The 27,969-nt window shown below is 37.6% G+C and overlaps 1 protein-coding gene across 3 annotated transcripts in view; it reads left to right on the top strand.

Annotated features, from left to right (window-relative positions):
- The window catches only part of LOC123536394 (sodium/calcium exchanger 1-like), a 412,525-nt gene that overhangs the window by 357,882 nt on the left and 26,674 nt on the right, over nt 1-27,969 (top strand). For all 3 annotated transcript variants that reach the window (XM_045319573.2, XM_045319564.2, XM_045319556.2), the window contains one exon: nt 10,018-10,128. In XM_045319573.2, coding sequence (XP_045175508.1) covers nt 10,018-10,128 — 111 coding nt within the window. The remainder of the gene's footprint in view (nt 1-10,017; nt 10,129-27,969) is intronic.

Here is a 27,969-nt window from a genome sequence, read left to right as displayed (position 1 = left end):
AATTTCTCGTTATCGCATCTCCTCAGAAACTACCGGGTGGATTTTGACCAAACTCTGTCAGAATGATGTATTGATACCCTAGTTGTGTCCCCCTGAAAATCAGACTGGTTCAACAATTTTTTAGTTAGTTATGGCCCTTTACTTCTATAATTTACATAGATTTATATAGGGAAAAACTTTGAAAATCTTCTTGTCCAAAACCACAGAGCCTAGGGCTTTGATATTATATATGAAGCATTATCTAGTGGTCCTCTACCAAGATTATTCAAATTATTTCCTTGGGGTTTAATATGGCCCCGCCCCAGGGGTCACATGGTTTATATAGACTTATATAGGAAAAAACTTTGAAAAACCTCTTGTTCAAAACCACAGGGCCTAGGGCTTTGATATTTTGTATATGACATCATCTAGTGGTCTTCTACTAAGATTGTTCAAATTATCCCCCTAGGGTCAAATATGGCCCCGCCCCAGAGGTCACAGGGTTTACATAGACTTATATAGGGAAAATCTTTGAAAATCTTCTTGTCCAAACCACAAAGCCTAGGGCTTTGGCATTTGTAATGTAGCATCATCAAGTGGTTCTCTACAAAGTTTATTCAAATTATCCCCCCAGGGTCAAATATGGCCCCGTCCTGGGGGACACATGGTGCATATAGACTTATATAGGGAAAATATTTTAAAATCTTCTTGTCAATAACCTACAACATTCCAGTTTGGACCACATGTATGGTTTTGAGTGGCAAGATGAACCTTGACATGAGTTGACCTTGATTTTGACCTAGTGACCTACTTTCACATTTCTGTAGCTACAGCCTTCAAATTTGGACCACATGCATAGTTTTGTGCACTGAAAAGAACTTTGACATTGACTTAGTGACCTACTTTCACATTTTTGAAGGTACAGGCTTCAGATTTGGACCACATGCATAGTTTCATGTTCCGAAATGGAATTTGACCTTGATTTTGACCTACTGACCTACTTTCACATTTCTCAAGCTACCGCCTTCAAATTTGGACCACATGCATAGTTTTGTGTACCTAAACAAACTTTGACCTTTACATTGACCTAGTGCCCTACTTTCACATTTTTGAAGGTACAGGCTTCAAATTTGGAACACATGCATAGTTCTGTGTTCCGAAATAAAATTTGATCTTGATTTTGACCTATTGACCTACTTTCACATTTCTCGAGCTACAGCCTTCAAATTTGGACCACTTGCATAGTTTTGTGTACCGAAATGAACTTTGACCTTAAGATTGACCTAGTGACCTACTTTCACATTTCTGTAGCTACAGGCTTCAAATTTAGACCACATGCATAGGATTGTGTACCGAAACAAACTTTGACCTTGACATTGACCTAGTGACCTACTTTCACATTTTTGAAAGTACAGGCTTTAAATTTGGACCACATGCATAAATTTGTGTTCTGAAGTGTAATTTGACCTTGATTTTGACCTAGTGACCTACTTCCACATTTCGTCCTTGAAATTGATCTAGTGACCTACTTTCACATTTCTCAAGCTACAGCTTTCGAATTTGGACCACATGCACAGTGTTGTGTACGGAAATGAAATTAGACCTTGAGCTAGTCAATAAGTCTTGAAATTTGGAACACTCAAAAATGGCACATTGGTGGGCGCCAAGATCACTCTGTGATCTCTTGTTATATAATTTTCTATTTACCATATAATTTCTATTTGCCATATTCTTTACAGCCCTGAAGATATATTTTTCTTTGCTAACATTGCCAAAAGTTATACCCTTAAAGGGAGAGAATAGAATAACTAATTTAGTTAAATGTTGGCATGTTTAAGTCGTATGACGTTCGAACTGCATGTGCATTTATTATGGTGGGCTATTCCAATCACTCTGCGTCCGTGGTCCGTCATCCTTCCGTCCGTTAACAATTTCTCGTTATCGCATCTCCTCAGAAACTACTAGGGGGATTTTGACCAAACTTTGTCAGAATGATGTATTGGTACCCTAGTTGTGTCCCCCTGAAAATCAGACTGATTTAAAAAAATTTAAGTGAGTAATGGCCCTTTGTTTATTTCTATAATTTACATAGATTTATATAGGGAAAAACTTTGAAAATCTTCTTGTCCAAAACCAGAGAGCCTAGGGCTTTGATATTTGGTATGAAGCACCATCTAGTGGTCCTCTACCAAGATGATTCAAATTATTTCCCTGGGGTCTAATATGGCCCCGCCCCAGGGGTCACATGGTTTATATAGACTTGTATAGGGAAACAATTTGAAAAACCTCTTGTTCAAAACCACAGGGCCTAGGGCTTTGATATTTTGTATGTGACGTCATCTAGTGGTCTTCTACTGAGATTGTTCAAATTATCCCCCTAGGGTCAAATATGGCCTCAGCCAGGGGTCACATGGTTTACATAGTCTTATATAGGGAAAAACTTTGAAAATCTTCTTGTCCAAACCACAAAGCCTAGGGCTTTGGCATTTGTAATGTAGCATCATCTAGTGGTTCTCTACCAAGTTTGTTCAAATTACCCCCCTAGGGTGAAATATGGCCCCGCCCTGGGGGTCACATGGTTCATATAGATCTTCTTGTCAATAACCTACAACATTCAAATTTGGACCACATGTATTGTTTTGAGTGGCAAGATGAACCTTGACATGAGTTGACCTTGATTTTGACCTAGTGACCTACTTTCACATTTCTGTAGCTACATCCTTCAAATTATGACTAGATGCATAGTTTTGTGCACTGAAAAAAACTTTGACCTTGACATTGACCTAGTGACCTACTTTCACTTTTTTGAAGATACAGGCTTCAAATTTGGACCACATGCATAGTTTCGTATTCCGAAATGAAATTTGACCTTGATTTTGACCTATTGACCTACTTTCACATTTCTCAAGCTACAGCCTTCAAATTTGGACCACATGCATAGTTTTATTTACCGAAACAAACATTGACCTTTACATTGACCTAGTGACCTACTTTCACATTTTTGAAGGTACAGGCTTCAAATTTGGACCACATGCATAGTTCTGTGTTACGAAATAAAATTTGACCTTGATTTTGACCTAGTGACCTACTTTCACATTTCTTGAGCTACAGCCTTCAAATTTGGACCACTTGCATAGTTTTGTATACCGAAATAAACTTTGACCTTAAGATTGACCTAGTGACCTACTTTCACATTTCTGTAGCTACAGCCTTCAAATTTGGACCATTTGCGTAGTTTTGTGTACTGAAATAAACTTTGACCTTAAGATTGACCTAGTGACCTACTTTCAAATTTTTCAAACTACAGCCTTCAAACTTGATGTACATGCATAGTTTTTTGTACAATGAACTTTGTCCTTTAAATTGATCTAGTGACCTACTTTCACATTTCTCAAGCTACAGCTTTCAAATTTGGACCACATGCACAGTGTTGTGTACGGAAATGAAATTTGACCTTGAGCTAGTCAATAAGTCTTGAAATTTGGAACACTCAAAAATGGCATATTGATGGGCGCCAAGATGACTCTGTGATCTCTTGTTTTTAGCTCACCTGTCACAAAGTGACAAGGTGAGCTTTTGTGATCGTGCGGTGTCCGTCGTCCGTCCGTCCGTGCGTCCGTCCGTAAACTTTTGCTTGTGACCACTCTAGAGGTCACATTTTTCATGGGATCTTTATGAAAGTTGGTCAGAATGTTCATCTTGATGATATCTAGGTCAAGTTCGAAACTGGGTCACGTGCCATCAAAAACTAGGTCAGTAGGTCTAAAAATAGAAAAACCTTGTGACCTCTCTAGAGGCCATATATTTCACAAGATCTTCATGAAAATTGGTCAGAATGTTCACCTTGATGATATCTAGGTCAAGTTCGAAACTGGGTCACGTTCCATCAAAAACTAGGTCAGTAGGTCTAAAAATAGAAAAACCTTGTGACCTCTCTAGAGGCCATATATTTCACAAGATCTTCATGAAAATTGGTCAGAATGTTCACCTTGATGATATCTAGGTCAAGTTCGAAACTGGGTCAACATGCCATCAAAAACTAGGTCAGTAGGTCAAATAATAGAAAAACCTTGTGACCTCTCTAAAGGCCATATTTTTCATGGGATCTGTATGAAAGTTGGTCTGAATGTTCATCTTGATGATATCTAGGTCAGGTTCGAAACTGGGTCACGTGCGGTCAAAAACTAGGTCAGTAGGGCTAAAAATAGAAAAACCTTGTGACCTCTCTATAGGCCATATATTTCACGAGATCTTCATGAAAATTGGTCAGAATGTTCATCTTGATGATATCTAGGTCAAGTTCGAAAGTGGGTCACGTGCCATCAAAAACTAGGTCAGTAGGTCAAATAATAGAAAAACCTTGTGACCTCTCTAGAGGCCATATTTTTCATGGGATCTGTATGAAAGTTGGTCAGAATGTTCATCTTGATGATATCTAGGTCAAGTTCGAAAGTGGGTCATGTGCCATCAAAAACTAGGTCAGTGGGTCAAATAATAGAAAAACCTTGTGACCTCTCTAAAGGCCATATTTTTCATGGGATCTGTATGAAAATTGGTCTGAATGTTCATCTTGATGATATCTAGGTCAAGTTCGAAACAGGGTCATGTGCGGTCAAAAACTAGGTCAGTAGGTCTAAAAATAGATAAACCTTGTGACCTCTCTAGAGGCCATACTTGTGAATGGATCTCCATAAAAATTGGTCAGAATGTTCACCTTGATGATATCTAGGTCAAGTTTGAAACTGGGTCATGTGCCTTAAAAAACTAGGTCAGTAGGTCAAATAATAAAAAAACCTTGTGACCTCTCTAGAGGCCATACTTTTCATGGGATCTGTATGAAAGTTGGTCTGAATTTTCATCTTGATGATATCTAGGTCAAGTTTGAAACTGGGTCAGTTGCTATCAAAAACTAGGTCAGTAGGTCTAAAATTATTAAAATCTTTTGACCTCTCTAGAGGCCATATTTTTCAGTGGATCTTCATGAAAATTGATCTGAATATTCACCTTGATGATATCTAGGTAAGTTTCGAAACTGGGTCACGTGCGGTCAAAAACTAGGCCAGTAGGTTTAAAAATAGAAAAACCTTGTGACCTCTCTAGAGGCCATATTTTTCATGAGATCTTCATGAAAATTAGTGAGAAGGTTCACCTTGATGATATCTATGTAAAGTTCAAAACAGGGTCACGTACCTTTGAAAACTAGGTCAATAAGTCAAATAATAGAAAAACCTTGTGACCTCTCTAGAGACCATATTTTTCAATGGATCTTCATGAAAATTGGTCAGAATTTTTATCTTGATAATATCTAGGTCAAGTTCAAAACTGGGTCACATGAGCTCAAAAACTAGGTCACTATGTCAAATAATAGAAAAAACGACGTCATACTCAAAACTGGGTCATGTGGGAAGAGGTGAGCGATTCAGGACCATCATGGTCCTCTTGTCTTCAGAAAGCTTTTATTATGACCTTAATGCTGTCCTCGGGCAATAAAAATACATAGGCATGACCTAAGCCAGATCTGTCTACCACATTACTAATAACACAACAGATTTTATGACAGAAATAAAGTAAATGTTTTTACTAGATAATGTATTGTTGTGTTACCTAGGTGACAAGAATGTTCACTGGATAATGTACTGTTGTTTTACCTAGGTGATAAGAATGTTCATTAGATAATGTACAGTTGTGTTACCTAGGTTACAGGAACGCTCACTAGATGATGTACTGTTGTGTTACCTAGGTGACAAGAATGTTCACTAGATAATGTACTGTTGTTTTACCTAGGTGATAAGAATGTTCATTAGATAATGTAGTTGTGTTACCTAGGTTACAGGAATGCTCACTAGATGATGTACTGTTGTGTTACCTAGGTGACAAGAATGTTCACTAGATAAAATACTGTTGTTTTACCTAGGTGATAAGAATGTTCGTTAAATAATATACAGTTGTGTTACCTAGGTGACAGGAACGCTTACTAGATAATGTACTGTTGTTTTACCTAGGTGACAAGGATGTTCACCAGATAATGTAATGTTGCTTTACCTAGGAGATAAGAATGTTCGATAGATAATGTACTGTTGTGTTACCTTGTTTGTTTGTTTTCTTTTGGGTTTAACGCCGTTTTTCAACAGTATTTCAGTCATGTAACGTCGGGCAGTTAACCTAACCAGTGTTCCTGGATTCTGTACCAGTACAAACCTGTTCTCCGCAAGTAACTGCCAACTTCCCCACATGAATCAGAGGTGGAGGACTAATGAATACAGACACAATGTCGTTTATCAAATAGTCACGGAGAACATACACCCCGCCCGAGGATCGAACTCACGACCCCGCGATCCGTAGACCGACGCTCTACCTACTGAGCTAAGCGGGCGGGCTCGTTGTGTCACCTTGTTGTGTTACTGTTACCTAGGTGACAGGAATGTTCAGTAGGTATTAAATTGTTGTGTTAATGAAAAAGATGGAGTAACATCATTTATCCATGAAAACATGCAATAAAGTCCTGATCTGAATGTGGAAGAGTAAAGTAAACCATGGATAAACTGTATGTTTATTGATAAGATTGGCAATGTTTCTATCTTTCTAATGTTAGATGCATAAATAAAAATGTTGACAAATAAAACAAGTCCAGATTAAGTCAGCTTGTGACATTGCAGATCTCTTTTATCATGGGCAAATATCACAAGAATAAGAACACATATTTTTTATTTAACCAAGTGAAAGCAACAGGTAAATTTACAACTGAGAGAATTTTTGGTAAAGTCTACATTGTGAATTTTTTGCTGTATGCAGAACGTCATCAAAATTTTGATTTTCCCATAGACTCCTAATACGAGTCAGTATTTTAAGCTCACCAGAATCTTCGGTTCCATGTGAGCTGTAAGTATCATAGGATGGTCCAGTGTCCATCATCAGTCTCCTGGGGTCCATCATCTACAATTAACATATACATCTCCTACTCTGAAACTGCTGGTCAGAGTTACATAAATCCTAGTCGGAAGCGTCCTGGCTAGGTCTTCTCTCAAATTTGTACAAATTTTGGCCTCTATGGCCCACTTTTCAGTGTAGCAAAAGATCAAGCACATGATGCTATATTTTAGTGGCTTAATTTTATAAGCCTGTTTTGAAAAAATGGACATATGTGATTGCATGTGTGTCTGTCCATCCATCATATTTCGTATCCGGAGCACAACTATATAACCATTAAAGGTATTGACTTTAAACCTGGCATGTAGGTTGATGGCGATGAGGTGATGTGCAGAGCAATTGAACGGGCTCTGTAGGTCAAAGGTCAAGGTCACATATTGAGCTATAAAGTCAAAACTGTCCATCATATTTTGTATCTGGAGCATAACTAAATAACCATGCAAGGTATTGACTTCATACTTGGCCTGTAGGTAGGTGGCAATGACACAATGTGCAGAGCACTTGAAGTGGCTTTGTAGGTCAAAGGTCAACTTATTGACTTCAGACTTAAGGTGTAGGTAGGTGGCATTGTGAGGATGTGCAGAGTGCATGAACCAGGGTGGTAGGTCAAAGGTCAAGGTTACAGCAAGGTCAAATCAGCTTATCATATTTTTGTGTCCAGAGCATAACTTAAAAAGTATTAAAGGTATTGACTTGAAACAGGGAATATAGGCAGATGGTGATGAGACGATATGCAGATGGCAACAATCTGCATTACACCCCCCTTCCCCCCCACCTCAAAACAAGTTCATTTACCCCTTTGTATCCTGTCACTGCAACAATCTACATTCCTCAACGTAATTATTGCCCACCTTGCCAGAGCTCTTGTCTAAGTATATTAGTATATCTTCATGATTTGAAATGTCATACTTTAAACAGTTTTTACATTGTAGAAAAAAATTGATCTGAACTTGCAGAACTACCTAAATGTTCAGTAGATTATGTATTATTTATGTTACATAGGTGACCAGAGTGTTTAGAAGAGTATATGCTTAATGTTTCTTGGTGACCAGAATATTCAGTAGATACTGTACTATCCATGTTACGTAGGGGACTAGAATTTTCAGTAGATAATTTATTATTGTAATATCTAAGTTTAGTTTTCAGTAGATAATGTACTATTTGTGTTACTTAGTTGACTAGAATGTTCAGTAGATAGTGTATGCTTTGTGTTTCCTAGAAGATAATGTACTATTTGTGTTACCTAAATGATCTGAATGTTCTTTTGTGATACCTAGTTTACCAAAAAATCAAGTAGATCGATCGATAATGTACCATTTGTGTTACTTATAGGGGACAAAATTCTCCAGTAGATAATGAACTGTTGCATAACCTTGGTGACCAAAATGATCAGTAGATGACCAATAGATAATATACTACTTGTGTTATGAAGGTGGCCAAAATGTTCAGTAGATCATGTATGCTATGTATTATCTAGGTGCTAAGAATGTTACATAATGTACTGTTTGTGACTAGTCTTTGTTAGGTATTATACTATTATGTTACCTAGGCAACCACACTATTCATTAAATAAAGTACCATTTTTATGACCCCCCCCATCCCCCCACACACACACAAAACACACACAAAACACGCACTTGTGGGCGGCATATAGCATTGCAGCTGTCGGTCCATAGGTATGTCCCGAAATCTTATGTGTCCAACTCCTCCCACAATGTAAGCCTGATTTGCTTCAAACTTTCACAGATGAACAAGCTAGATGTGCAGATGACCATTAAGGAAGGAATTTTTTCTGTGACTATTTTTACCGCAGTTATGGCACTTTGATAGTTTTGCTATATAGACAAGAGCTCGTAGAACATGAAATGCCCCCCTTGATGCATTGTGCACTGGACGTTTGGCGTACTGACCTACAATCAATAATTATGAGTCATTTACCAGTCAAAAGTGACCCCCGAATCAAATGTGATCTTAGACCAAAGTGTTCTCTAGTTATTTGGCAAAAAAAGTTCTACTGATCTGGGTCATTTGACCCTGACCGTTGACCTACTGATCTCAGAATCAGTAGGGGTCATCTGCTGGTCATGATCAACCGCCCTATTGAGTTTTTTTATCCTCAGACCCAAGCGTTTTCAAGTTATCGCCCGGAAACGGTTAAACTGTTCTGGGCCACTGTGACCTTGATCTTTGACTTACTGATCTCAAAATCAATAGGGTTCATCTGCTAGTCATTATCAACCTCCCTATTAAGTTTCATGATCCTAGGCCCAAGTGTTCTCAAGTTATCATCCAGAAAAGGTTTAACTGTTCCAGGTCACTGTGACCTTGACCGTTGACTTACTGATCTCAGAATTAATAGGCCTCATCTGCTGGTCATGACCAACCTCCCTATCAACTTTCATGATCCTAGGCCAAGCTTTCTTGAGTTATCATCCGAAAACCGATTGGTCTACTGACAGCAGATACATCAGCAAAACAATATACCCCTCCTTCTTCAAAGTGGGGCATAAATATAGAGAAAATCTTGTGTATCAGACTTCTCCCACACTGTCAGCCAGATCTGCTTCAAACTTTCACAGATGAACAAGCTTGATGTGCAGATGACCACAAAGGAAGGAATTTTTTCTGTGAATATTTTTACCACAGTTTATAGAGGATGGCACAGTATGTGGGGTCATCAACACAATTTTAGTGTTATCTCTGTTACCAGAATCTACAGTAGATAATGTACTTTCGTGTTACCTAGATGACCAAAACATTCAGTAGAACATTGTACACTTTGTGTTACCTAGGTCACCAGAATGTTCAATTTTTGGTATAGTTTTGGTAAACTTATAATAAAGAGCATGTGTTTATAGATAATGTACTATTGTTTTACTTAGGTGACCAGAATGTTCAGTAGATAATGTACTGTTTCTGTTACCCAGGTTACAGAATTTTTGTTAGATAGTGTACTATGATGTCACCTAGGTGACCAGAATATTCATTTGACAAAGTACATTTGCACTGTTGTGTTAACTAGATGACCAGAATCTGCAGTAGGTAATATATTATTGTGTAACCTAGATGATGAGAATGTTTTATTGCTAATGCACTATTTATGTTACCTAGGTGACGAGGATGAAGAGGAGTCTGAGGAGAAGTTACCCTCATGTTCCGACTATGTGATGCACTTCCTCACCTTGTTTTGGAAGGTTCTCTTTGCATTAATACCACCAACAGGTAAGGCTTTGCTGTTGTAATAGGTAATATGCCATTTGCTTAATCTGTTACACCTACTGTGGCCTTGTATACAATAATACATTTTTAGCTTGACTATACGAAGTATGGAGAGCTGTCCTACTCGACCCCGCTTCGGCATCCTTCCACGTCCGCACTTTGGTTAAAGTTTTGATGCACTTTCTCCTTATCGCTGTAATTACTTCATGGATTTGTTTCAAACTTAAAATAGTTATTCCTCATCATCACCCACATCAAATGGCACAAGGGCCATAACTCTTGCACCAATATTTCATGAATTATCCCCCCCTTTTGACTTAGAATTTCAGGTTAAAGTTTTGGTGCACTTCCACTCTATCTCGGTTATTACTAAATGAATTTGAATCAAACTTAAAGTAGTTGTTTACACATCATTACCCACATCATATGACACAAGGAGCATCACTCTTGCACCAATATTTAATGAATTATGCCCCCTTTTTGCTTCGAGTTATACTTACTTAATGTTTTGATATCTTTATCTCTCTTACTACTTAATTCTTTTGACACAAACATAAGTTATTGTCCAATACCTTCATCCGCATTGGAGTCCTTAAACACTCCAGTAATTGCTCCAGCTTCCTCAGATGTGCCCATTTTCACTATCCAGCATCGAAATAGTCGAGTGTGCTGTGTCCTGTGACAGCTCTTGTTAGCTCACCTGAGCACGAAGTGCACGGGGTGAGCTATTGGGATCTGTCCACACTTCTCTCTGAAAATACTGGTCAGAATTGCACCCTTTTTAGCGCCGCTACAGCTAAAAGTAGAAAATAATTCCTTTGAATTAACCGCTTGATGGATATTATTCAAACTTTATCTGTAGCGTCAATGTAAGGTTCTCTCCTAGTCTTGTTCAAATGGGGACACTTGGCTCCTTTTAGGGGCCCTTAGAGCTAGAAGAACCTTCAAATTACTTCCCTCACCAACAGCTTGATGGATCTTCAGCAAACTTTGTCTGTAGCATCATTGTAAGGTCTTCTCCAAATTTTGTTCAAATTGGGGAGCTTGGCCCTTTTGTGGTTGGGGGGCTCTAGTGCTATAAATACCTTCAAACAAACAACTTTTTAGCCCACCATCATCAGATGGTGGGCTATTAAAATCACTCTGCGTCCGTGGTCCGTCTGTCCGTCATTCCGTCCGTTAACAATTTCTCGTTATTGCATCTCCTCAGAAACTACTGGGGGGTTTTTGACCAAACTTTGTCAGAATGATGTATTGGTACCCTAGTTGTGTCCCCCTGAAAATCAGACTGGTTCAACAATTTATGAGTGAGTTATGGCCCTTTGTTTATTTCTATAATTTATATAGATTTATATAGGGAAAAACTTACAAAACCTTCTTGTCCAAAACCACAGAGCCTAGGGCTTTGATATTTGGTATGAAACATCATCTAGTGGTCCTCTACCAAGATGATTCAAATTATTTATCTGTGGTCAAATATGGCCCTGCCCTGGGGGTCACATGGTTTATATAGACTTATATAGGGAAAAACTTTGAATAACCTCTTGTCCAAAACCACAGGGCCTAGGGCTTTGATATTTTGTATGTGACATCATCTAGTGGTCTTCAACTAAGATTGTTCAAATTATACCCCTAGGGTCAAATATGGCCCCACCCTGGGAGTCATATGGTTTACATAGACTTATATAGGGAAAAACTTTGAAAATCTTCTTGTCCAAACCACAAAACCTAGGGCTTTGATACTTGTAATGTAGCATCATCTAGTGGTTCTCTACCAAGTTTGTTCAAATTATCCTCCTAGGGTTAAATATGGCCCCGCCCCGGGGGTCACATGGTTCATATAGACTTGTATAGGGAAAAATGTTCTTGTCAGTAACTACAACATTCAAACTTGGACCACATGTATATTTTTGAGTGGCAAGATGAACCTTGACATGAGTTGACCTTTATTTTTACCTGGTGACCTACTTTCACATTTCTGTAGCTACAGCCTTCAAATTTGGACCACATGCATAATTTTGTGTACTGGAAAAAACTTTGACCTTTATTTTGACCTAGTGACCTACTTTCACATTTTTGAAGGTACAGGCATCAAATTTGGACCATATGCATAGTTTCGTGTTTCAAAATGAAATTTGACATTGATTTTGACCTGGTGACCTACTTTCACATTTCTCAAGCTACAGCCTTCAAATTTGGACTACATGCATAGTTTTGTGTATTGAAAAAAACTTTGACCTTGACATTGACCTAGTGACCTACTTTCACATTTTTGAAGGTACAGGCTTCAAATTTGGACTACATGCATAGTTTTATATTCAGAAATAAAATTTGACCTTGATTTTGACCTAGTGACCTACTTTTACACTTCTCAAGCTACAGCCTTCAAATTTGGACCACTTGCATAGTTTTGTGTACCGAAATGACCTTTGACCTTTACATTGACCTAGTGACCTACTTTCACATTTTTAAGGTACAGGCTTCAAATTTGGACCACATGCATAGTTTTGTATTCCGAAATAAAATTTGACCTTGATTTTGACCTAGTGACCTACTTTTACATTTCTCAAGCTACAGCCTTCAAATTTGGACCACATGCATAGTTTTGTGTACCGAAACAAACTTTGACCTTTACATTGACCTAGTGACCTACTTTCACATTTTTGAAGATACAGGCTTCAAATTTGGACCACATGCATAGTTTTGTATTACGAAGTAAAATTTGACCTTTATTTTGACCTAGTGACTTACTTTTACATTTCTCAAGCTACAGCCTTCAAATTTAAACAACTTGCATAGTTTTGTGTACCGAAATGAAATTTGACCTTAAGATTGACCTAGTGACCTACTTTCACATTTCTGTAGCTACAGGCTTCAAATTTAGGACCACATGCATAGTTTCATGTACCGAAACAAACTTTGACCTTGACATTGACCTAGTGACCTACTTTCACATTTTTGAAGGTACAGGCTTCAAATTTGGACCACATGCATGGATTTGTGTTGTGTACGGAAATGAAATTTGACCTTGAGCTAGTCAATAAGTCTTAAAATTTGGAACACTCAAAAATGGCACATTGGTGGGCGCCAAGATCACTCTGTGATCTCTTGTTCTTATGTAAGGCTTGATGAATCTACACCAAACTTTGTCTGTAGCATTATTGTAAGGTCCTCTCATAATTTTATTCAAATGTGAGCGCTTTGCCCTTAAAAGGGCCTCTTAATCTAAAAAAAGAAATACCTTTAAATGCCATCCTCTTATTTACAGCTTTTTGGATCTTCACCAAACTGCCTGTAGCATCATTGTGAGGTCTTCTTTTAAACTTGTTCAAACAGGAGCTCCAATCCTTGTTTTAGGGGCCACTAGAGCTAAAAATAGAAAGGCCTTTAAGAAACTTTTTCTCATGAACCACAGGATGCATAATCATTATAAAAAGACCTTCCAGAACACCCTCAGCCTGCTTCGATTGTCTTTTTGAATTTTTACCACCCAATCTTTAAAAAGACCTATCTTAAAACATCCTGCAACAAATGTCCTTGTGTATTTTTCCACCAAATTTTGTGTGCATGTATCTCAGAACTTATTTGACATAGAGTCATAAAACATTAGGAGTTACTGCCCTTGACTTAGTGAAAAATACGCATAAAGTGCTTATTAAATAAAAGTGTGTGTTGCATATATATATATATATCTTAAAAAATATTTTACCTAGAGTCATGAAACCATGAGGGAATATTAACCAGCATGTAAATTTGTACACCTGAGTTGTTTTTTAGCTCACCTGTCACGAAGTGACAAGGTGAGCTATTGTGACCGCTTGATGTCCGTCGTGCCTTGTGCGTCGTGCGTCAACAATTTGTAAAAAAAACATCTTTTTGAGAACCACTCTGCAGAATTACACCAAACTTCACAGGAATGATCCTTGGGTGGTCCCCTTTCAAAATTATTCAAAGAATTGAATTCCATGGAGAACTCTGGTTGCCATGGCAACTGAAAGGAAAAACTTAAAAAAATCTTCTCAAAAACCAGAAGCCCTAGAGCTTAGATATTTGGTGTGAAGCATTGCCTAGTGGACCTCTACCAATTTTGTTCAAATCTTGACCCCAGGGTCAAAATTGACCCCGCCCCAGGGGTCACTTGATTTTACATAGGAAAATCTTAAAAAATCTTCTTCTCAAAATGCAGAAGCCCTAGAGCTTAGATATTTCACATGTAGCATTGCCTAGTGGACCTCTACTAAAGTTGTTCAAATCATGACCCCTGGGTCAAAATTGACACTGCCCCAGGGGTCACTTGATTTTACATATGAAATCTTCAAAAAATTTCTAAAAATAAATCAGAAGGCCTAGAGCTTAGATATTTCACATGTAGCATTGCCTAGTGGACCTCAACAAAATTTGTTTAAATCATGACCCTCGGGGTCAAAATTGGCCCCACTGTCGGGGTCACTTGATTTTACATAGGAAAATCTTCTTCTCAAAAACCAGAAGCCCTAGAGCTTAGATATTTGACATGTAGCATTGCCTAGTGGACCTCTACTAAAGTTGTTCAAATCATGACCCCGGGGTCAAAATTGACCCCACCCTAGGGGTCACTTGATTTTTAGCTCACCTGTCATGAAGTGAGAAGGTGAGCTATTGTGACCGCTTGATGTCCGTTGTCCATTGTGCGTTGTGCGTCGTGCATCAACAATTTGTAAAAAAATCTTCTTCTTCAAAACCACTGGGCAGAATTTCACCAAACTTCACAGGAATGATCCTTGGGTGGCCCCCTTTCAAAATTGTTCAAAGAATTTAATGCCATGCAGAACTCTGGTTGCCATGGCAACCAAAAGGAAAAACTTTAAAAATCCTCTTCTCAAAAACCAGAAGCCCTAGAGCTTAGATATTTGGTGTGAAGCATTGCCTAGTGGACCTCTACCAAATTTGTTCAAATCATGATCCTGGGGTCAAAATTGACCCCGCCCCAGGGGTCACTTGATTTTACATAGGAAATCTTAAAAAATCTTCTTCTCAAAATGCAGAAGCCCTAGAGCTTAGATATTTGGTGTGAAGCATTGCCTAGTGGACCTCTACCAGATTTGTTCAAATCATGACCCCGGGGTCAAAATTGACCCCGCCCCAGGGGTCACTTGATTTTACATAGGAAAATCTTCAAAAAATTTCTAAAAATAAACCAGAAGGCCTAGAGCTTAGATATTTCACATGTAGCATTGCCTAGTGGACCTCTACAAAATTTGTCCAAATCATGACCCCCGGGGTCAAAATTGACCCGCCCTAGGGGTCACTTGATTTTACATAGGAAAATCTTAAAAAATCTTCTCAAAAACCAGAAGCCCTAGAGCTTAGATATTTCACATGTAGCATTGCCTAGTGGACCTCTACTAAAGTTGTTCAAATCATGACCCCTGGGTCAAAATTGACCCCCCCCCAAGGGGTCACTTGATTAAACGTAGGAAAATCTTCAAAAATTTTCTAAAAATAAACCAGAGGGCGTAGAGCTTAGATATTTCACATGTAGCATTGCCTAGTAGACCTCTACAACATTTGTTCAAATCATGACCCCTGGGGTCAAATTGACCCCTCCCCAGGGGTCACTTGATTTTACATAGGAAAATCTTCAAAAATTTTCTTAAAATAAACCAGAAGGCCTAGGTCTTAGCTATTTGACATGTGACATTGCCTAGTAGACTTCTACAAAATTTGTTCAAATCATGACCCCTGGGGTCAAATTGACCCTGCCCCATGGGGTTACTTGATTGTACATAGAAAAATCTTCAAAATTTTCTAAAAATAAACCAGAAGAGCTTAGATATTTGACATGTAGCATTGCCTAGTGGACCTCTACAAAAAAATTTCAAATCTTGACCCCCAGGGTCAAATTGACCCAGCCCCAGGGGTTACTTTATTTTATGTTACTATAAATAGCTTATTTAGTAACTTCTTTATTATTGGTTGTAGGGAAAAACCAAGACCACTTTTCTGTGGTACAACATGGATGGTACCTCCAATTTTTAGGTGTATTTTGACATATCTATACCTTTAAGAAAATTTCAACTATATTTACTCATGATTCTTTTGATTGATCTTGATTATGATTTTTTGACCTTCCTGTCCTGAAGTGCAATGATAACAGGTGAGCGATATAGGGCCATTATGGCCCTCTTGTGCATATGAAAATCTTCAAAAAATGTCTAAAAATAAACCAGAAGGCCTAGAGCTTAGATATTTCACATGTAGCATGGCCTAGTGGACCTCGACAACATTTGTTCAAATCATGACCCCCGGGGTCAAAATTGACCCTGCCCCTTGATTTTACATATGAAAATCTACAAAAATGTTCTAAAATTAAACCAGAAGGCCTAGATCTTAGATATTTGACCTGTAGCATTGCCTAGTAGACTTCTACAAAAAATTTTCAAATCATGACCCCCGGGTTCAAATTGGCTCCGCCCCATGGGGTTACTTGATTGTACATAGAAAAATCTTCAAAATTTTCTAAAAAAAAAAAAACCAGAAGGCCTAGAGCTTAGATATTTGACATGTAGCATTGCCTAGTGGACCTCTACAAAATTTGTTCAAATCTTGACCCCCCAGGGTCAAATTGACCCAGCCCCGGGGTTACTTGATTGTGCATAGGGAAATCTTCATAAATTTGCTAAAAATAAACCAGAAGGCCTAGATCTTAAAGCTTTAGCTAAGAAATTTGTTCAAGCAAGCAACTCTACTCAGGTGAGCGATATAGGGCCATCATGGCCCTCTTGTTCTTATTTCATTTTGCAAAGCCAAAGTTATGGCCCTTGACTTAGTCAAAAAATAAAAGTTTGGTCCCATGTATCTCAACATGTACTTGACCTAGAGTCATAAAACATTAAAAGATTATTTTATAGCATGTGAAGTTGTGCACCTGGTGTTCTGTTTTGGATTTCACTCAGCTAGGCAAGAGTTATAGTCCTTGACTTAGTGAAAAATACAGTTAAAGTTCTTAAAAGTTTGTGTTGCAAAAACATCTTAAAAGGTATTTCACCTATGTACAGTGACAGGAGTGGAGGCACCTGTGTCCTATGGACACACATCTAGTTCCATCTGTCACATGCTGCCTCTGCAACTTTCGACACCTGAAGCATGTTATGATCCTCTTCCAAAGTTGCACACTCTCTAGCCTGTTTAAGCTCTGAAATTCAGGTGAGCAATCTAAGGCAATCATGGTCACATGTTGTTTATTTTCATTATACAAACTTTTCCTCCAAGCTAGGGTATTGGTAGTTAAGCTGACAGGTGGTCATGTGTCCAAACACCACATGGGTCGGGTCCATATTCTGCTTCCTACAACACCAGTTTGGTTTTTCCTAAAAAGCCATTCCAAGAGTGATTCAAATAAACTAAAAGCATTCTTAACAATCAAGATAAATTAAAGTAGTTTAAACTTTTTTTGGATCAAATCATGTCCCTCGACTTATTATGATCAAGTGAAAGACTTTTTAGCTCACCTGAGCACAAAGTGCTCATGGTGAGCTATTGTGATCATGCTGTGTCCATTGTGCATCTGTCTGTTCATTTGTGTGTCAAGTCGTCCGTCCGTCGTCAAAATTGTGTTTAAATGACATCTCCTCCAAAACCACTGAATGGATTTTGATGAAACTTGGCCTGGATGTTCCTTGGGTGGTCCTCTACCAAAGTTGTTCAAATGGTTCCGCTTGGTTGCACATAGAGGCCACCAGAGCTATAAATAGAAAAATCTTCAAACGACATCTCCTCCTAAACCACTGGTCTGATTTTGAAGTAATTTCGCACAAATGGTCCTTATGTCACCCTCTACCAAGGTTATTCCAGTTTTACCGATTCGTCAAAAAACATGGCCACCAGGGGGCGTGGTCACTTTTCCCTATATGTATATGGTGGAAATTTAAAAAATCTTCTTGTGTGAAACTGCTGCCCTGATTTTAAAATAGTTTATCACAAATGGTCCTTGTGATACCCTCTACCAAGATTGTTCAAATTATTTTGATTCATCAAAAAACATGGCCGCCAGAGGTCATGGTTACTTTTCCCTATATGTATATAGTGGAAACTTTAAAAATCTTCTTGTGTGAAACTGCTAGCAAGATTTTAAAATAATTTTATACAAATGGTCCTTGTGTGACCCTCTACCAAGATTATACAAATTATTCCAATTCGTCAAAAAACATGGTTGCCAGGTCACTTTTCCCTATATGTACTATTATGTAGGAAACCAAAAAAAAACCTTCTTTTGTGAAATTGCTGCCTTGATTATAAAATAATTTTACACAAATGGTCCTTGTGTGACCCTCTAATTATTTTGATTTGTCAAAAAACATGGCCGCCAGAGAGCATGGTTACTTTTCCCTATATGTATACAGTGGAAACTTTAAAAATTGTGACATGTATATAATATAGTCTAATATAGAAGAAACCTAACTCTGTACTTGTACCATTACATGATACAAATGCACTTGAAGCCGTGTACAGGTGAGCGCTTTAGGGTCAATGACCCTCTTGTTTGGATTTTAGTCAGAATATTTAAGCTGCTAAATAATTGTTTATAGCAATGAATGTTTGTCTAAGTTTACTGTAAATGCATGACGGAATGCCTCAGTGATATATTTATAGGAAAGTAGCAGTGATGAGTTTTTGTCTAGAGATGAAAAAATCGCTTTGAACTGGTATAATTTATAAAAAAAACTGACAAGCCTATAAAAAAAGGTTGGTTTAAATGAACCCTGTGCACTTTTGGAAGGATATTTTAGAAAGGATGCATTGCAAATTTGTATTGGCAGTTAAGAAGGACTGTTTATGATCTTGGAACAGGACTGCTTATGATTCTAGTCTTTACAGGTGTAGTGGGGACATTAAATTGACAAAAGTTCCCTTACGGAAGAAAAAGGCCTGCTGCGTACTCTTGCTGTGTACATACAGCGTATATGATGCGTACATGATGTGTACTAAAATCAAGGGCTTTAAATAGTACGCAGGATATACACCGCACATACACCGATAGTACGTTTGTAGTATACTTTTGACATGCAAATGAGCTCTGCCGTGTACTACTTGCTGCGTACATGCTGTGGACTACATAGTACACAGGATGTACGCTGGAGGAATTTAATATGCGAGAAATAGTACACAGCATGTACGCGGCACATACACTTTTCACATGCAAATGAGCCTGCGGTGTACTACCCCTGCGGCGTACATGCTGTGTACTCTTGCGGCGTACATGCTGTGTACTCCTGCTGCATACATGCTGTGTACTCTTGTGGCGAAACTGCTGTGATAATGTAAATTCCTTACCCCACTGATCATTTGGACAGAAAAAAACCAGAAAAAAGATAAGTGACATGCATCAATAAGTATTTACCCTTACCAAAATAATGTAGATTGATGTTATCAAATAAATTAGTATGCTTTTCTTCATCCACTTTTCAATGAAATAAATCAATTTTTGTACCATGTAATTTGGTAAACATTTGAAGAAAATGGGGTAACTGCATCAAGGGGAAACAACTTTAATGCAACTAAATATAAGTGTTGTGATTTATTATAGACGATGTGTGCGTAGTATGTATTTATTTTGATTAAAATCCATCTGAGAACAATCTAGGACTGGAATTATATAAGCATTTATACACTTTTACGTCCGTAAAAAGTAGCGCACCAAAAAATTTTGGATTGATTTTTTCCAATGGGGCGAGCGCAATTAGCCAAAAACGTTATGAAAATATACGAGCCGCAAATCTGATGAACAACTTTTTAATTTGGTGAGGCCTTAATGAGTTAACATAATGAGCATTAAAGCCTTTATAAAACATGATAGAATGGTGTTTTGCTTAAGAGTATTAAAATAACAGTGAGAGCTATTAATTCTTCTCATTCAGGCGCTGTTGAGGCATTATCTTGGTAATTATTTCATGTATTACAAAATGTAATGCAACGAAGTTCAAATAAGGCTTTTCAATTATCCAAGTTAGAAAGCTCCAGGATTAATTCAAAATGAAAAAGAATATATTTTTACACTGCATGCAAGGTGCAGCTCAGAAATCACCAAGATGTAAGCTTCACAAATGAACATTGCAGATAGTTTGGCAAATTTTCATTGTTCAGAATACCGGTAATCTGAACTACTCTATGCTATTAAGATAAAAGTTACTCGGAAATCAAGTTCTTGCTTCCAAGAAAAAAAAAATGTACAAATCCTTCCTGCATGAAGTGTACTTCAGACTTTTACCTAAAAAAATTCAAAGTATAAACACCAAAAGAAAATGAACAAGTCCCTCCCGCGTATATGAAGTTTACTTCAGACTTTAACTTATAAAAAAAGACAAAGTATAAATGCCAAAAGAAATTGTACAAGTCTTTCCCGCGTATATGAAGTGTACTGCACAAATTTCAAAGTATCTGCGGTGTACATGCAGTGTACTATTTTCTTGTACAAGTCCCTCCTGCGTACATGCAGTGTACTCCTTGAATTTTCAGAGTCTGTGCTGCGTACTTGAAGTGTACTAGTGACCTCCTGCGTACATGCTGTGTACTCGTCGAAATAGTACGCGGCATGTACGCAGCATGCGGTGTATGTAAAATGTACTCCTCTGGCGTACTACTGTGTTCGCGGCATATACACAGCAAATACGCAGCATGTACGCCACAGAGGCTTGCTTCTGTAAGGGTTATCTCTCATGGGACTGTCATAATTAATCTGGAGTACTTACAGGATCTTTTAAAAATACTTTATGAACATTTCAGAAAGTCTTTACCAGCCAGTCTTTCCTTATTTCTTTTCATGCACATGCCTATTCCCCAAAGTACTATCAATCTTGAAAGAACTATGAATTTATTTACTACAGGTCACCCAGGATATTATCTTAATCATGCATGCGTAACTGAATGTTATATAAGTGATATACTTGTTCGAGTTGGATGGTACACACAAGGATACTGATATTTATCATACTGAGAAAATACGTAGATTAATTTATGATTATTTGTGTCCACATTTCAAAATAAATTACTGAAAAAACTGTTTCTGAAACTATGTAATAGTTCCATTCTATTACATACACTGTAGTGAGTCAGTTCTTGAAACATCCCGGTATCTCTGACAGTAAATACTATCAGTGCCTTATTTTTTTTGGATAAAAACAGAACAATAGAAACTTGATAAAAAATACTGTGAAATTATTAATATTCATGGGGGGCTAATTTTTGTGGTTGAGTCAATCCACCAAATTTAATCCACAAAGACAATTCAAAATTCCCTTCATTATTTCAAATTTGAAATCAACGAATTTCATACCCACGAAATTGCGTTTTGACCAAAATACCGAAATTTCATGCCACAAAATAAATGATTTCACAGACCTTCTTGATAGAATAATATGGAGTTTTGTTTGAAATAGATTCAGTATATAATAAAATGTAATAGGACAAGCTCACTTTACTATGTTTATTAACTGTTTGCAGAAGCAACAGATGGTTGCGCGAATTATAATAGTTTCGCAACAGTGACATGCGCCCATTTAGTCTTTAAAATGGAGGAAAACTACTTTGAAAACTCCTTGGAAAATACTTGAATTTTTTGAAGTCTGTATGACCATGCAAAGGAAAACTTTAAAATCTTTCTTGTCCAAAAACCGAAAGGGGTAGCAGCTTGTATTTGGCATGTGACCATCTCTCTAATGGTCCTCATATAAGAATGTTCAAATTATGCCCTGGGTGTTGAAAGAGGCTCCACTCCAGGGATTCCAAGTTTTGAATACACGTATTTTTGGTTGTTATAGTCGCGGTAATGTACAGTCCGCATCTTAATTTTTGCTCTGAAATGGTCGTAAAATTAACTCAAAGCTATTAGTCCAGTTAAATTTGGGAATTTTTTCACCAGCAATTTTTAATACTTTAACCGCGTCAAAAAAGTTATGGCGGCGCATTGATGCCGACGGACTGAATTATTATCAAACTGATGGTGAAATCGACTGTGATTATTTTCGTTCCAACGTTTGTACCACATAGTTCGGTAAAAACATTCAAAGAAAAGCGGCTTTTGACACTAATTGCAGCAGACTTTCTGTTATCATCAGTTTAAGGTGATTGTTTGCTAGCAATATAACACTTCCGTGTCAAGAAAATTAAAACCGGCTTCTTTTGATTTGATAAAAAGATAACAAAAATACTTTTTTGGATTTATATTCTTTTTTTTAAAATCAAAATTTAAAAAATAAATAAAATTCCATCATTTTATACAAAGATTGAAAACAATTCTTGGAATCCGAGACGGATCTGTCCGGATTTTATCCAACCCGTAGTACATTGTCAGGGCGTCCATAAACAAGTAAAACAACGTAATTCAGACTGACAAAAAAATCTTTGAATTAGTCATTCGTATTTTTAAATAGTCTGTATGGGTATATTTACGATATATTTTATTGAAAGGAACGCTATGGTTGAAAAACCGCCGATATTGATTTTTCTTAATCCATTTTGAACTTCTTGAACAGAGCACTTAATTTTTGCGAGAGCTACAGTCAGAAAATTGCACGAAAAAAAAAACTGCTGGCAACGTTACTGTGTAAGGTCGCAGGAACTTTTTCAGGCAGCAAAATGGGTAGAAAAAGTGCGACCTATACACACTAAAATACGGTAGACTTATATAGGAAAAATCTTTAAAAATCTTCTTGTCTAAAACCACAAGACCTAGGCCTTTGGTATTTGGTATGTAGCATTTACCTTGTGGTCCTCTACCGAAATTGATAAAATTATGCCCCTGGGGTGAAAAGAGGCCCTGCCCTGGGGGTCCCAAATTTAACATAGACTTATATAGGAAAGAAAAATCTTCTTGTCTGAAAGATCAAGGCCTAGGCCTTTGATATTTGGTATGTAGTATTGCCTAGTGGATGTCTAACAAAAATGTTCAAATTATCCCCCTGGGGTATAAAGAGGCCTCACCCTGGGGGTCACTTGTTATATGAGTTATATAGGAATAAATACCTCAAAAATTATCAGATCATATTTCCTAGACTGTTTAATTATAATTACCTGATGACCCCAAGTGATTAGGGTCACCTGACTGTGACCTTGACCTACTGACCTACTTTCTTGTTTTTTAAGATACAGCCTTGAAATTTGGATGAAATGTACAGTTTTGCACACCGATCGTAAAACTGACTTTCATTGACCATGAATATGACCTTCTGACCTACTTTCTAATATTTTAACATCAGTTTGCCATTTTAAACATGTGACTCATATTACTCAGGTGAGCGATTCAGGGTCATCATGACCCTCTTGTTCATTACATTCTGTACGATGTTATAAAATCAAAATTAATGTTCGTACCATACATAAAATAAAGCAATTTCGTGTATAAAGTATCAATGCCAATTCAGAATGACTTTTCTTCTCCACTTCTTCGTCTTTTTGATCTGTTTAACTGAAAATTTAAGTTGTACTGGTTGGGAACCAGTAGCCGGACAGGACCAGTTTCCGGACACATGTAATAACCGCTTTATTTGGGCGTTTTTCACGTAATTGTTTCAACTGGATCATTTGGATGTTTGTTCTCCATGTCTACAACAAACACTATATTACAAGACTGTATGATATTAGGTTTTATGATGATACCTCAACTGTGTTTACAGAACAATTTTCTGTCTTCACTGGGCATGAAAATAGCATTGCGCATGCGCAGTAGTTTACACTTGTCGAGGTATCAAGTGGGGGAGAAATAATTAAACTACATGTTGATTGTCTGCTGATAACATGTGCTACTTTTAGTTTTTAGCTCGACTTTCTGAAGAAAATGTAGAGCTATTGCACTTGCCACGGCGTCGGCGTTGGTTAAAATTTTTGATAAAGTCAAATATCTCTGTTACTATCAAAGCTATTGACTTGAAACTTAAAATATTATTTACTATCAAAGTCTACACCAGGAGAAATAATCCCCATAACTCTGATTTGAATTTTGACAGAATTATGCCCCTTTCTAACTTAGAATTTTTGGTAAAAGTTTTTGATAAAGTCAAATATCTCTGTTACTATCAAATTTATTGACTTGAAACTTAAAACACTTATTATGCCCCCCTTTGAAAAAGGAGGGGTATATTGTTTTGCAGATGTCGGTCGGTCGGTCGGTCGGTCGGTCTGTCGGTCGGAATGTAGACCAATCCGTTTCCGGATGATAACTCAAGAACACTTGGGCCTAGGATCATGAAAGTTGATAGGGAGGTTGGTCATCACCAGCAGATGACCCCTATTGATTTTGAGGTCTGTATGTCAAAGGTCAAGGTCACAGTGACCCTGAATAGTAAAACGGTTTCCGGATGATAACTCAAGAACACTTGGGCCTAGGATCATGAAAGTTGATAGGGAGGTTGGTAATGACCAGCAGATGACCCCTATTGATTTTGAGGTCAGTATGTTAAAGGTCAAGGTCACAGTGACCCTGGACAGTAAAACGGTTTCCGGATGATAACTCAAGAATACTTGGGCCTAGGATCATGAAAGTTGATAGGGAGGTTGGTAATGACCAGCAGATGACCCCTATTGATTTTAAGGTCAGTATGTTAAAGGTCAAGTTCACAGTGACCCTGAACAGTAAAACGGTTTCCGGATGATAACTCAAGAATGCTTAGGCCTAGGGTCACGAAAGTTGATAGGGAGGTTGGTAATGACCAGCAGATGACCCCTATTGATTTTGAGGTCAGTATGTCAAAGGTCAAGGTCACAGTGACCAGGAACAGTAAAATGGTTTCCAGGCAATAACTCAAGAACGCTTGGGCCTAGTGTCAAAAATTGATAGTTAGGTTGGCCATGATCAGCTGATGACCCCTATTGATTTTGAGGTCATTAGGTCAAAGGTCAAGGTTACATTAGCCAGGAACAGTAAAATGGTTTCTGATCTTCTTGTCCAAAACCATAGGGCCTAGGGCTTTGATATTTGGTATGTAACAAAATCTAGTGGTCCTCTACCAAGATTGTTCAGATTATTTCCCTGGGGTCAAATATGGCCCCACCCCTAGGGTCACATGGTTTATATAGACTTATATAGGAAAAAACTTTGAAAAACCTCTTGTCCAAAACCACAGGGCCTAGGGCTTTGATATTTTGATATTTTGTATATGACATCATCTAGTGGTCCTCTACTAAGATTATTCAAATTTTTCCCCTAGGGTCAAATATGGCTCCGCCGTGGGGGACACATGGTTTACATATACTTATATAGGGAAAAACTTTGAAAATCTTCTTGTCCAAACCACAAAGACTATGGCTTTGGTAATTTGTAATGTAGCATCATTTAGTGGTTCTCTACCAAGTTTGTTCAAGTTATCCCTCTCGGGTCAAATATGGCCCCGCCCCAGAGGTCATATGGATCATATAAACTTATACAGGGAAAAACTTAGAATCTTCATGTCCATAACTTACATCATTCAAATTTGGACCACATGTATAGTTTTGAGTGGCAAGATGAACCTTGACATGAGTTGACCTTGATCTTGACCTAGTGACCTACTTTCACATTTCTGTACCTACAGCCTTCAAATTTGGATCACATGCATAGGTTTGTGTACTGAAAAAACTTTGACCTTGTTATGGACCTAGTGACCTACTTTCACATTTTTGAAGATACAGGCTTCAAATTTGGACCACATGCATAGTTTTTTGTTCCAAAATAAAATTTGACCTTGATTTTGACCTAGTGACCTACTTTCACATTTCTCAAGCTACAGCCTTCAAATTTGAACCACAAGCATAGTTTTGTGTACTGAAATGAACTTTGATCTTGAGATTGACCTAGTGACCTACTTTCACATTTCTGAAGGTACAGGCTTCAAATTTGGACCACTTGCATAGTTTTGTGTTCGGAAATGGAATTTGTGTTTACAGTGAGCATATAATTTCTGTTCCTTGTGCAATTACTGAATGCATCAAGGGGGGCATTTCGTGTTCAACGAGCTCTTGTTTAATATAAAAGTCTACACCAGGAGAAACAATTCCCATAACACTGAATTGAATTTTGACAGAATTATGCCCCTTTTTAACTTAGAAATTTTGTTAAAATTTTTGATAAAGTCAAATATCTCTGTTACTGTTAAAGCTTTTGACTTGAAACTCAAAATAGTTATTTACTATCAAAATCTACACCAGGAGACACAATTCCTATAACTGTTGTTTGAATTTTGACAGAATTATGCCCTTTTTAACTTAGAAGTTTTAGTTGAAGTTTTTGATAAAGTCAAATATCTCTGTTACTATCAAAGCTTTTGACTTGAAACTTAAAATACTTATTTACCATCAAAGTTTACACCAGGAGACACAATTCTTATAACTATAATTTGAATTTTAACAGAGTTATGCCCCTTTTAACTTTGATTTTTTTTTTTTACTGGCAAAGCTCAAATTCAGAGTCAAGCACTGAGAAAAAGTCGAGCGCGCTGTCTTATGGACAGCTCTTGTTCATGGTAATACTTACATAAAATGCAGGGTTGTCAATTTGTGCGCTAATTTTACTCTATATCTATTGGAATTATCAAGAATTTGTGTTAGACGAAATTCGAGTTTCTTTATAGTTAGCCTCTTTGCTTTCGTAGCTGCTTTTGAAAGTCGGGTTATATTTCATGTGCAATTTTGGAGAGATTAATGATAAAGAAATGTGTAAAAATAGTTTGATTACTTATTATCCCCCGACGAAAGTCGGAGGGATATAGTTTTGGCGTTGTCCGTCCGTCCGTCCGGAGCCATATCTAGGAAATGGTTGGGAATATTTATTTAAAACTTCATATATATGTTCACCACTATGAGTTCTTGCGGCCCCTCAAGTTTCAGTCAGATTGCCCAAGTAACACCAGAGTTATGGCCCTTAGAAGTTTCTAGTAGTGTTAACTATATAGGGTACTATAAATATGGCAATTTCTGCATCATAACTTTCGATATATTTGTCCTAGAACTATGAAACATTAACAGAATTTAGAGCACTATAATGTGGTTGTGCACAGACAATTTTGTACGGATTTCTTTTGTAACTTCAGAGTTATTGCCCTTTAATTGTCTAAAAATCCACATATTGTACATAACAAACTTACCATTTGGCAGAATTTCATTAATTCTTTCATTCTTTTCTGTGAACATTTATTATAAACATGTGAAGTTGCGCACCACACCTGGTTCACCCACTTGCCTTGGTCACCCCCCCCCCCCCCCCCTCCTGCCCAAATTTTTTTCGTTTTTTTCATTTCTTATTTTAGATTTTTGTCAAACCTTCCAAGTTGTACCATTCCCCCACCTCACTTCTCCACCCAGTCATGCCCACCACCAATCATGCATCCTCTGCCCCCACTCCCCCAACTTCATCCTTTTACCCTTTGTTTTTTAGCTCACCTGAGCAATGCTCAGGTGAGTTTTTCTGATCGCTCGATGTCCGTTGTCTGTCGTCTGTCGTCCGTTGTCTGTTGTCCGTCGTCTGTCAACATTTAGCTTGTGTATACGATAGAGGCTGTATTTTTCAATTAATCTTCATGAATATTGGTCAGAATGATAACCTTGTTGAAATCTTGGCCGAGTTCGAAAATGGGTCATCTCGGGTCAAAAACTTGGTCACTAGGTCAAATCAAAGAAAAACCTTTGTGTATGCGATAGAGGCTGTATTTTCATTTATCTTCATGAATATTGGTCAGAATGATACTTTGATGAAATCTAGCAGAGTTCGAAAATGGGTCATCTCGGGTCAAAAACTAGGTCACTAGGTCAAATCAAAGAAAAACCTTGTGTATGCGATAGAGGCGGTATTTTTCAATTAATCTTCATGAATATTGGTCAGAATGATAACCTTGATGAAAT

The sequence above is a fragment of the Mercenaria mercenaria genome, chromosome 1 (genome assembly GCF_021730395.1).
Source record: "Mercenaria mercenaria strain notata chromosome 1, MADL_Memer_1, whole genome shotgun sequence".
NCBI lineage: Eukaryota > Metazoa > Mollusca > Bivalvia > Venerida > Veneridae > Mercenaria > Mercenaria mercenaria.
This window is presented reverse-complemented; position numbering and strand designations above follow the sequence as displayed.